Source organism: Chiloscyllium plagiosum, unplaced genomic scaffold (genome assembly GCF_037043375.1).
Source record: "Chiloscyllium plagiosum isolate Xiang-an unplaced genomic scaffold, Cpla_swu_hap1 HiC_scaffold_48, whole genome shotgun sequence".
NCBI lineage: Eukaryota > Metazoa > Chordata > Chondrichthyes > Orectolobiformes > Hemiscylliidae > Chiloscyllium > Chiloscyllium plagiosum.
The window spans coordinates 12,603,356-12,615,575 of record NW_028270186.1 but is presented as its reverse complement, the minus strand read 5'-3'; the positions used below and the strand labels follow the sequence as shown (position 1 = coordinate 12,615,575).

The 12,220-nt window shown below is 42.0% G+C and overlaps 1 protein-coding gene across 3 annotated transcripts in view; it reads right to left on the bottom strand.

Moving 5' to 3' along the window:
* The window catches only part of ido1 (indoleamine 2,3-dioxygenase 1), a 55,604-nt gene extending 43,585 nt beyond the window's left edge, over positions 1–12,019 (bottom strand). For 2 of the 3 annotated variants that reach the window (XM_043681474.2, XM_087984392.1), the window contains exon 1: positions 11,770–12,018. In XM_043681474.2, coding sequence (XP_043537409.1) covers positions 11,770–11,868 — 99 coding nt within the window. In that variant the 5' untranslated portion in view covers positions 11,869–12,018. Of the gene's footprint in view, positions 1–11,769 lie in introns of all 3 variants that reach the window. The other variant, XM_043681475.2, reaches the window with a different exon arrangement.
* Between the last annotated feature and the right edge of the window lie 201 nt (positions 12,020–12,220).

Below are 12,220 nucleotides of genomic sequence, written 5' to 3'. Positions count from 1 at the left end.
ATTCTCCCAACTTGTGCCTTATGTTGGTGGATAGACCCTGCGGAACTGGAGTTGAGTTACTTGCTCCCGAATTCCAGGCAACTGACCTGCTCTTGTAGCCACAGTATTTAAATGGCCTGTCCAGTTCAGTTTCTGGCCAATGATAAACCCCAGGAAGTTGAAGGTAAGCAATTTTAATGCATAAGATTTTAATTAATTGAAAAAAGTAGCAAGGTTATGATTTTAGCAAGTTTTCAAGCAACTGGAGTTTTTACAGTAGCTCACTTTGAAATTTATCTGAAACACAAAACATTGACTACAGTACAAGTATAGTTTCATTCGGCATTAAATTAAACAAATAAATTGATGAGATCAAAGTGACATATTTGTAGTTTCACAGGTCAAGAGAGTGTGGCCTCTTTGTATTGATATAGTTTTAAACAAATCAGTATCACCCAAAGTTGTAGCAATACTCCTGAGAAATGCAACTTTAAGTGAATCAGATTATCCTCCTGACAAAAATGGAAAAACTATAGTTCGCACCTTTCTCATCAGAAAAAGTATGTAACACTCTGCACTGAACGTAAAGTACTCTAAATTGCAAAATTCTTAGATTGATGAATAAACTAAGCTTTAAAATAAAATACATTTTAAAATATAAAAGAAGTATGATAGTTTTCTCCTTACCTTCTTGCCACCTAGCCCTCTGCTTGAACTTCTCACTCATCACAAACCCAAGCTCCTTGCCCCAACCTCTCACTGTCAACCCTTGGAACTTGCAGCCTCTCCCATGCCTGACCCATCCCCTTGTTGCTGACTTTTCAAGCTTACAATGTCTTCTGCTGCTGCCTTCCCCACTTATATGTCAATTCTTCCAATATTTCCTCTTGTTGAACCTTCTGCTTTCAAATCTTCCACTTGTTGCTTCCCTCTCCTGAACCCTTATTGTGAGCAAGAGCTTTGGAAATGAATAAGAGGAAGGATTGGAAAGATTGGCATAAATATTGTGTAAGTGCAAGGAGATATCCTTATTACTGAACTCAAATCCCCTTGCAATGATACCAACAAAACATCTGCCTTCCTAATGTTACAGACAAGGCCAGACCACTCAAAACATTCTTAAACAGGCAGCCCAGACCATACCTTTGCTATTTGTTTCAGTAAGTGTACAGTGAAAATTACCCAGAATAAGTTAGCTAGGTTGACTACCAGGTTTTAAAACAGACAAAACTTTATTCACAAAATTACAGAATGAAACACAAAGAACAGAATAAGGAACACCTACAGAACTCACAGGTCGAAGTTAGAAGGGCAGAAGGAAAGAGAGAGTTTAGCAGCCTGTTTCACCACAGCTTCATGGCTGAATTGACTCAAACAAAACTCCAGTTTCTAGAACTGACCACTCTCCTTTCATTATACAGGTCACTTCTAAAGCATAAGCTTTGGCCTAAAGTCTCATCTGTTTACATTTCAACAAAAAAGCCTTTCATCTCTCTACCAAACCAGTCAATTCAGAGCCTGAGTGGTTTACGACCCCTCTGAAAAAAGACCAAGGACACAGTATCCTTGAGAAAAGGAACAGTTTTTAGAAAAAAGGACCCGCTTTGTGACAGTAATTGCTTGCTGAAACTGCCTATTTTCATTGACTGGAGTACAAGGACACCCAGATCTCTTTGTACACACTCACTAATATATCACCATTTAAATAATACTCCAACTTGTTGTTTTTCACACCAAAGTGTATGACTTCACATTTAGCCACATTGTACTGCATCTGCCATTTTTTACCCACTTACTCAACTTGTCTAAACCACCTTGAAGCCTCCACATAACCCCTTCACGACTCTCAATTCCATGTGGTCTATGTCATGAGCACATTTGGAAATATTTCATTTGGTTCCCCTGTCCAGGGTAATTTAAAATCATGTAAATAGCTGAGGTTCAAGCATTGATCCTTGTGGTACCCTATTAGTCACAACCTGATTCTTGGAAAAGAACCAGTGTTCTCTACTCTTTGTTTCATAGTGTAGGATCTCCCCTTCTCCTAACTTCTCTCCCTCAGAGGACAAAATTCTGGCTGAAAGCTTGTTTTTTGCACCAACATGTATTCATCTGCTAATTCAGCTGCCCTTCTCACTTCCTGAACTTTCTGTTCCTCCACGTGAATTCTTATCATCTCTGTAAGTGAGTTTCTAAACTCCTCCAGCAGAATAATCTCCCTTAGAGCCTCATGAGTCTTATCTATCTTTGAGGCCTGCACTGATTGTATCACATGAGAATTCCTAGAAGCATGGCATTCCAACTGAAACTCTATCAACAAACACATTAACTTGGACCCCATTTGCCAACCCTTGAGAAAAAGAACAGAGAATGACTTCACTGTAGGAACTGACATCACCCCAGGAAATTACATCTCCAACTCAAGGAAACCAAAACATATAAATAGAAAGCAGGAAACACCAGCAGCGCTTCGTCCGGAGACTCACTGAAGATGTTAGCTAGTATGGTGACAAAATGTCTGAAAATGAACCTTCCAGCTCAGCAAGCAAACCTACAACCAGAACCTCAACTTGAGCGACAAATCTTCTCAAAACTCACTAACCCCTAGCATATGCTTTGGCAGTTTCCCAAAAGATAGATGAACTACCAACTGAGCCTAAGTTGATGTCTAGGAATGCCCGAAATTCACTAGAGAAATACTCCACAAACTATTATCTTTGAGGATAAAGGGATCCATTTGCCAGTGCCATGAACCCACTGTAACATCCTTAATCTTAACCATAAAGTACACTGGAGCATGATCAGAGATGGTAATATTACCAATCGTACAAGATGCCACCAAATCCAGGGTTACCTCAGGGGTCAGAAAAAAGTCAATCCTAGTGTGACACCATGTGCGGATTGAAGAAAAATGTAAAATCCCGGCTTGTAAGGTGGAGTAGCCTCCAGACGTCCATCAAACCCATCTCCCCACACAGATCCGCTAACTGTTTACTTTGTGCAGAGGGTATCGAGGGACCTTTGGGCAACCTGTCTACTGTGGGATCCATGAGACAGTTAAAATCTCCCCCTATAATGATGTCCCAGGACTTAAGACTTAGAAAAAGCATCTACTAAAAATTTAAGGGGATGAGCTGGAGGGCAATAAGTATTTAAAACACCATATTCTTCCCCATTTATCTAGGCTTTAAGAATTACAAATCTCCTACTTGTGTCTTTAACACACTTTAACAACTTAAATGGGAGATTCTTCCTGACCAATAGAGCCAAATTCCCTACTTCTGGTATTAAATGATAAAAAATAAACTCGGTTAAAGCCATTCTGCTGTAATTTCAGATGCTCCTTGTCATCCAAGTGTATCTCCTGTAACAAAGCAATGTCCACCTTCTCCTTTCTCATACTCAAAAGTACCTTCTTCCTCTTAATTGGTCTGTGACTTTCCTTGATATTCCAGGTACACCATTTAATCAAGTCATTAGCTATAACCTTCTGCAATAACATTTAAATTCCAGAAAGGAGGAACCCGAACCACAAATCGCTGCGCCTTAGTGTCACATGATCCACCAAATATAAAAACTACATTAACCAAAACCACTGCATTTAACAAACCTACAAAACTATTAAAAATTAAAGACAACGAAAACCAAAAGAAAAGCCAATATATAAAGCGCCAGCAGCCCAGACGGGGCAACTACCCATCCCAAACTGCCCATAAGTAGGCATCTAACCATCCCAGACACCTTCACTTCTCCCAGCTAGAGCCGCACTGCAAACACAAGCAGAAAGGAGTAAACACATCTGAGAATACCAATATGAATTTAAAAAGCATTTTTTTAAAAGAAGGAATAAATACCCCACCCATCCTTTGGTATATCCTAACTTAGAAATTGAAAATATACATCTCAGCTGCTGCCAAACATAGTTTAAACCAAATTATTATCAGTAGAAAAAAAATTGAAAAATGAAGCTCCAGCCAAACTTCCTCCGTTTCTTGTACAAAACAATAAAGACATAGCCAAGCAATGCTATTTATACATACTAAAATTGTTCAAACTAGGTTAATTTGTCCACAAAGACTCTTGACTTCTTCAACGTGACAAAGAGATGCATGGATCCATCTAAGGTGAACTGTAGCACCGCTGGATAACTCAGAGAGAACTGAACCCCAAGCTCCCTCAGTCTTCTCTTGACACCATCGTAAGATTTTTGTTTCTGCATCACCACCGCTGAGAAGACCTAAAAGAACATGATCTTAGAACCTTCTCAAATTGGGAACTTTGAATCCTTCCCCTGGACTCTGGAAGCCTTCATGACTCTTTCCTTATCCAGGTAATGATGGAACTGCACCAGGACGAGGACGTTGACCCAGACCCGGTCTCTGCGCTGCAACCCAGTGAGCCCTCTCTATCTTCAATCCTCTCATGCCAGCCTCCAAGTCAAGGAATTTCAGCAGCCAATCCTCAACAAATTCTGCAGACCGCTCACCTTCCTTACCCTCAGTCAGACCGATGATCTGAATGTTTTCTCTCCTGCCCCTATTCTCAAGATCATCCACTTGGTTGCGCAAGTTACAGACCTGTGTCTCCAGGGCTTGGATCCTATCCTTGGATGAACTGGCATCAGCTTCCACCACTGTGACCCTGTACTCCATCTCATCTGGCCTTCTCTACAGGTCTCCCAGTTGCTGCTCATGCTTCTGCAGCATGAGAGAGATTGGACAGCTTCTCTTCAATCTGTTTCCCCAGCATCTCACGAGATTTCGCGAGTTCATTCACCAGGACCTGGACAGTAATCGACTCTGAGGACCCTGCAGTCTGGGCCGCAGGCCCAGCCTCGGATGTTCCTCCTCCCTTTTTCAGGAAATGCAGGTAAGTTAACTTTTAGAATTTTCTTGGGACTCCACAATCCTTCCGGAGTCCCAAGACATCGCAACAGTCTGGGTTGGGCGGGTTGAAGATTCATCCCGCGATGTGGAGCTCTGGAGTGCAATCTTCTTAGATCGCTGCCATCTTGGATCTCCACCTTTCCTCTTCTAATTTTGCACCATACAGGAATGAATAATTGTTGTAATTCACGAGCATGTTCTTTAACTATGAACAACTGCTTATCAACCATCCAACCCTTTCAGTGAGATTCTCTTTGAGTCAAACCTTGCCAATTCACACCTCATTCCTTTGTAATTCTTTTCATTTAGATTTAGGGATTTAGTTATGGATTCAATCACTTCACTCTTCGTCTTAAACTAGATACATACAAGATAGGAGTAGGAGTAGGCCATTTGGCTCTTTGAGTTTGCACTGCCATCCATTATAATAATGGCTGATCATCCATCTCAGTACCTTGTTCCTACTTTCTCCCCAGACTCTTTGATTCCGTTAGCCTTAAAAAAACCTGAAAACGTTTAATGTTTTGGCCACAACCACTTCCTATGGCAGACAATTCCACAGGCTCACCACTCTCTGGCTGAAGAAATTTAATTTCATCTCAATTATAAATTGCCAACTCCATATCCTAAGACCGTCCCCCGTGGTTTTGAAATGCCTGGTCTTTGGGAACATACTTCATTGATTTACCCTGTCCAGTCCTGTTAGAATTTCATAAATTTCTAAATTCCGAATGAAGAATTCTTGAATATTATGGTCAGTTATCCCTGAGGGATTCCACGCAACAAGATTGTTAATTAATCCTTTTTTATTGCACAATAGCCAGTCGAGAATAGAGTCATAGAGATGGACAGCATGAAAACAGCCCCCTTGGTCTAATTCGGCCATACAGACCAGAAATCCAAAATTAGTCTAGTTCCATTTGCTAGCATTTGACAAATATCCCTTTGAACCCTTCCTATTCATGTAACCATCCAGATGCCTGTTAAATATTGTAATTGTACCAGCCTCCACCACTTCCTCTGGCAGCTCATTCCATACTTACACCATCCTTTGCATGAAAATGTTTCCCCTTATGTCCCTTTTGAATCTTTCCCCTCTCACCCTAAACCTATGCCCTCTAGTTCTGGCTCTCCCAACCCAGGGAAAATACCTTGTCTGTTTACCCTATCCACGACCCTCGTGATTTTATAAACCTTTATAATGTCATCCCTTAGTCTCAGAGGTGCCAGGGAAAACAGACCCAGCCTATTCGGTCTCTCCATCTAGCATTTGCCAATCCTGGCAACATCCTTGTAAATCTTTTCTGAACCCTTTCAAGTTTCATAACATTCTTTCTATTGGAGGGAAACCAGAATTGCACACAATATTCCAAAATTGGCCTGACCAATGTCCTGTACAGCTGCAACATGACCTCCCAACTCCTATACTCAATGCTCTGACCATAAAGGAAAGCTGTCACAAAGTGGGCCCTTTTTTCTAAAAGCTGTTCCTTTCTCAAGGATATTATATCCTTGTTTTTTTTTCAGAGTATTCATAAAATAGTCTAGGCTCCGAAACGACTGGTTTGGTACAGAGATGGAAGAGTTTACTGAGAGGCCTTTTTGTTTCTATGAAAATAGATGAGACTTTCAGACAAAGCTTTTACGTTTTAGAAGTGACCTGTATAATGAAAGAGGAGTGGTCAGTCCTAAAAGGTGAAGTCTTGCTTGAGTCAGTTCAGCAGCAGAAGCTGTGTGGACACAATCTGCTAAACTCTTGGCTTTGACAAAGGGTCAGTTAAACTTGAAACATCAGCTCTTTTCTCTCCTGACAGATGCTGCCAGACCTGCTGAGATTTTCCAGCATTTTCTCTTTTTGCTGCTAAACTCTCTCTCCTAACTTCGACCTGTAAGCTTTTGTTTCATTTTTGCTCTCTGTTTAAGCATTTGTTTATTGGGACTGTTGCATGTATTTTTCGAAACAGCATAATTAAGTCTAGATTGGATAGATTGAAGTCTGTGGGTCTTCTTTATACTGTTCTTTGTGTTTCATTCCATAATTTTGTGAATAAACTTTTATTTGTTCTCAAAACTGGTAGTCAACCTAGCAAACTTACTCCAGGTAATTGTCACAGTACACTTACTGAAACAAATAGCAAAGGTATGGTCTGGGCTGCCTGCTTAAGAATGTTTTGAGTGGTCTGGCCTAGTCCGTCACAAAGCATACTGAATGCCTTCTTCACTTTCCTATCCATCTGCGACTCCACTTTCAAGGAACTGTGAACTTGCATTCCAAGGTCTTTTGTTCAGCAACACTCCCCAGGACCTTAATATTAAGCGTGTAAGTCCTGCCCTGATTTGCTTTTCCAAAATGCAGGATTTCACATTGAACTAAATTAAATTCCATCTGCCACTCCTTGACCCAGTAGCCCATCTGATCAAGATCCCATTATACTCTGAGGTAGCCTTCTTCGCTGTCTACCACACCTCCACCTTTGGTGTCATCTGCAAACTTACTAACTGTACCTCCTATGTTCACATCCAAATCGTTTATATGAAAAGCATTGAACCCAGCATTGATCCTTGGGCACACTATTGGTCACAGGCCTCCAGTCTGAAAAGCATCCTTCCATCACCCACCCTCTGTCTTCTACTTTTGATCCAGTTCTGTATCCAAATGGCTAGTTCTCCCTATATTCCATGAAATCTAAACTTGCTAACCAGTCTACCATGAAGAGCCTTGTCGAATGCCTTACTGCAGTCCATATAGATCACGTCCATCTCTGCCCTCATCAATCTTCTTTGTTACTTCTTCAAAAAACTCAGTCGAGTTCGTGAGACACAATTTCCTATGCACAAAGCCATGTTGACTATCCCTAATCAGTCCTTGCCTTTCCAAATACATGTAAATCCTGTCCCTCAGGATTCCCTCCAACAACTTGCCCACCACTGATGTCAGGCTCACCGGTCTACAGTTCCCTAGCTTTTCCTTACCACCTTTCTTAAATAGTGACACCACATTAGCCAACCTCCAGTCTTCCGACACCTCACCTGTGACTATCAGTGATAAAATATCTCAGCAAGGGCCCTGCAATTACTTTCCCAACTTCCCACAGAGTTCGAGGGTACACCTGATCAGGTCCTGTGTATGTATTATGTATTTTATGACATCCAGCAGCTCCTCCTCTGCAATATGGATATTTTTTCAATCTGTCACCATCTATTTCCCCACATTTTATACCTTCCATGTCCTTCTCCACAGTAAACACTGATGCAAAATACTCATTCAGTATCTCCCCCATCTCCTGCGGTCCCACACATAAGCGATCTTGCTGATCTTTGAGATGCCCTATTCTCTCCCTAATTACCCTTTTGTCCTTAATGTATTTATAGAATTCCTTTGGATTCTCCTTTACCCTATTTGCCAAAGCTATCTCATGTCCTCTTTTTGCCCTCCTGATTTCTCTCTTAAGTATACTCCTACTGCTTTTATACTCTTCTAAGGAGTCACTTGATCTCTCCTGTCTATATTCTGGATTAGTGGTGCTGGAAGAGCACAGCAGTTCAGGCAGCATCCAAGGAGCTTCAAAATCGACATTTCGGGCAAAAGCCCTTCATCAGGAATAAAGGCAGTGAGCCTGAAGCGTGGAGAGATAAGCTAGAGGAGGGTGGAGGTGGAGAGAAAGTAGCATAGAGTACAATGGGTGAGTGGGGGGGGGGGGGGGGTATGAAGGTGATAGGTCAGGGAGGAGAGGGTGGAGTGGATAGGTGGAAAAGGAGATAGGCAGGTAGGACAAGTCCGGACAAGTCATGGGGACAGTGCTGACCTGGAAGTTTGCAACTAGGGTGAGGTGGGGGAAGGGGAAATGAGGAAACTGTTGAAGTCCACATTGATGCCCTGGGGTTGAAGTGTTCCGAGGCAGAAGATGAGGCGTTCTTCCTCCAGGCGTCTGGTGGTGAGGGAGCGGCGGTGAAGGAGGCCCAGGACCTCCATGCCCTCGGCAGAGTGGGAGGGGGAGTTGAAATGTTGGGCCACTGGGCGGTGTGGTTGATTGGTGCGGGTGTCCCGGAGATGTTCCCTAAAGCGCTCTGCTAGGAGGTGCCCAGTCTCCCCAATGTAGAGGAGACCGCAACGGGAGGAACGGATACAATAAATGATATTAGTGGATGTGCAAGTAAAACTTTGATGGATGTGGAAGGCTCCTTTAGGGCCTTGGATAGAGGTGAGGGAGCAGGTGTGGGTGCAGGTTTTACAGTTCCTGCGGTGGCAGGGGTAAGTGCCAGGATGGGAGGGTGGGTTGTAGGGGGGCGTGGACCTGACCAGGTAGTCATGGAGGGAACGGTCTTTGCGGAAGGCATAAAGGGGTGGGGAGGGAAATATATTCCTGGTGATGGGGTCTCTTTGGTGGAAATGTCGGCGGATGATTTGGTTTATGCGAAGGTTGGTAAGGTGGAAGGTGAGCACCAGGGGCGTTCTGTCCTTGTTACGGTTGGAGGGGTGGGGTCTGAGGGCGGAGGTGTCTATATATATGACATATGCCTCCTTTTGCTTAACCAATCTCTGCATTTCTCACGTCATCCAGCATTCCCTACACCAACCAGCCTTGCCTTTCACTCTAACAGGAGCGTACTGTCTCTGAGTCTCTTTATCTAATTTTTGAAGGCTTCCCATTTTCCAACTATCCCTTTACCTGCGAACATCCACCCCCCCCCAATCAGCTTATGAAAGTTCTTGCCTAATACTGTCAAAATTTAACTTTCAGATGCTGTCAATCCTTTTCCATCTCTATTTTAAAACTAATAGAATTATGGTCACTGGCCCCGAAGTGCTCCCCCACTGACACCTCAGTCACTTGCCCTGCCTTATTTCCCAAGAGGAGGTCAAGTTTTGCACCTTCTCTAGCAGCTCCATCCATATTGAATCAGAAAATTTTCTTGTACACACTTAAATTCCTCTCCATCTAAACCCTTAATACTATGGCAGTCCCAATCTGTGTTTGGAAATTTAAAATCCCTACCATTACCACCCTATAATTTAGCCTGTTCTCTGGTTCATTGGTTCCTCAATGTATTGGACTAAAAAGTCATTCCGTACACATTCCATGAAATCCTCCTTCACAATACCATAGCTGGTTGCGTTCATCCAATCTACGTATAAAGTAAAGCTACCACATGAAGTAAATTACAATTGTACCCTTATTGCATGCATATCCGGTTCTTGTTTAATGCGTTCCCTTCCATTTCTAATACTGTTTGGGAACCAGTAAACTACCCTCAATGACATTTTCAGTCTTTTGGTGTTTCATATCTCCAGCCATACAGATTGTACATCAGGATTTTTGAAGCCAGTATCCTTCCTCAATCTTGCACTAAATCTGTCTTCCTAACAATGCTAGTCTACCTCCCTTCCTTTATTGTCTGTCTTTTCCACATAATGAATACCCCGGATGTTCAGTTCCACTTGCTGCAGATTCATCTCTGTAATTGTACATATATTGTAACCATTTATATCTATTTGTGCTACTAATTCATCCACGTTATAATGAATGCTATATTAATTCCACTTCAAAGCCTTTAGAATTGTCTTTTTAACTTTGTTTGTCATCTTAGCTTTATTTTGCACTATGGCCCTGTTTGTTTCTGTCCCTTGTTTCCATCTGCCTTCCACTTTTCTTTCTTAGCTTTGTCTTTTCATTCTATCCTTTTTTCACCCTCCTCTGTCTCCCTACCCAGGCTCCTAATGCCCTGTCATTCCAGATTCATCTTCTTCAATAACACGAACAAGTACCTCACAATCCCTGTTCTGCCCAGATGGAACCCACCCTGCTTATACAGGTCCCACTTTTTGTAGAAATGGTCTCAATGCCCTGGGAATCTGAATGCCTCCCTCTGACATCATTTTTGCACTTGTTCATCTAGAATATCCAGATATTTTTACTCTCACCAGCATATAGCATTGGTCATACCCTGCACTTGCTACCTTTGAGGTCATACGTTGTTGTTATTTACATCCTAATTCTCTAAATTCTGTATGTGGGACCTCATCTCTTTTTTAAACCTATGGTGTTGGCATTGATACATACCACGACTGCTGGCTGATCATCTTCACAATTCTCAATTCCGTGTAGCTGTTCACAGACTTCCTTCATTCCATATCAAAGACTAAAATATATCATCCTGGAGTGTCTTTTGCAGCCATAGAAACAACTATCTGTTCCCCCTACTATTTAATCACCGATCACGATAGACTTGCAATTCTTCTTCCTCCCCTCTTGCACACCAGAGTTATCAACGGTGCCATGAACATGATTTCCACAGCTTTTCCCTCAGAAGATTCTGCAACCCATGGTCTCAACTGCATTCAAAACATATCTCTGTTTCAGAAGAGGACAGCCATAGTGGACCCCTACACTACCTGCCTTCCTCTATTCTCCTGGTTGGAACCTATCTAATTTGTGTCTTTCAGTCTTTATCTGCAATGTGACCACCTCAGTGAATGTGCTGTCCATGACAATCTCAAAATTGCAGATGCATTACAGTTAGTCCTCCTGCCGCTGCAGCTCTGAAATGTGATGAACCAGTTGCTGCAGCTGGACATACATCCTGCACACATGAATACTGGAAATCTGTTAAGTTTTTTGTGGCACTGGTAGTTGGTTCTCAATGTGATTCACCTGTCTCTAAATTTAGCTGCAGATTAATGTAATGGACAATAAGTAAAAACGCTCTGAAAATACGCAAAGAAAGAATGTCATCAGTGTTACCTGTTCTCATGCTTGCTAGATTTCTGGAAGATAAACCTGCATGTACTTCTTTCCAAAATTTATTTCTATTGTGCACTGAAAGTCTGCAGAAGTTCACGAACAGAAGCAGAACAGAAAATTTTAGTTCATACCTGACACCAATAGAAATACCAGATACATACCAATGGATTCGGTAAAACAAATCCCCACTCTTTGGAAATGTTAAATTCATCCAAGCTTATATAATTTGTGCCTCTTGTCTCCCCTTCTTCTGTGTTCATTGCTCAACTGGAAATGGTTGGTGTTCTTTCACAAGAAAGACAATTATTCAGCAATATTCTGTCAGTCTTGATTTTAGATCGCTTTTAGCCACAGTCAGAGCAGTCAGCAGAAACAATTCCAAACACAACGAAGTAAGATGAACATTGGACTTTACCTTCGATCTGGAACTGGTTGGGTGAGACAGCCTTTTGAGTGGCCAATCGGCAATCTCAAAGCTTTGTGAAATGAATGGTGAAATGTAAAATTCACTCAGCACAATATCAGGGACAGACAAACAGTGTTTACTCTTTCAGGAGATAAATTAAATCAAAAACACCACAAGATAAGGGAAAAGAGATACGTCAGCTGCAT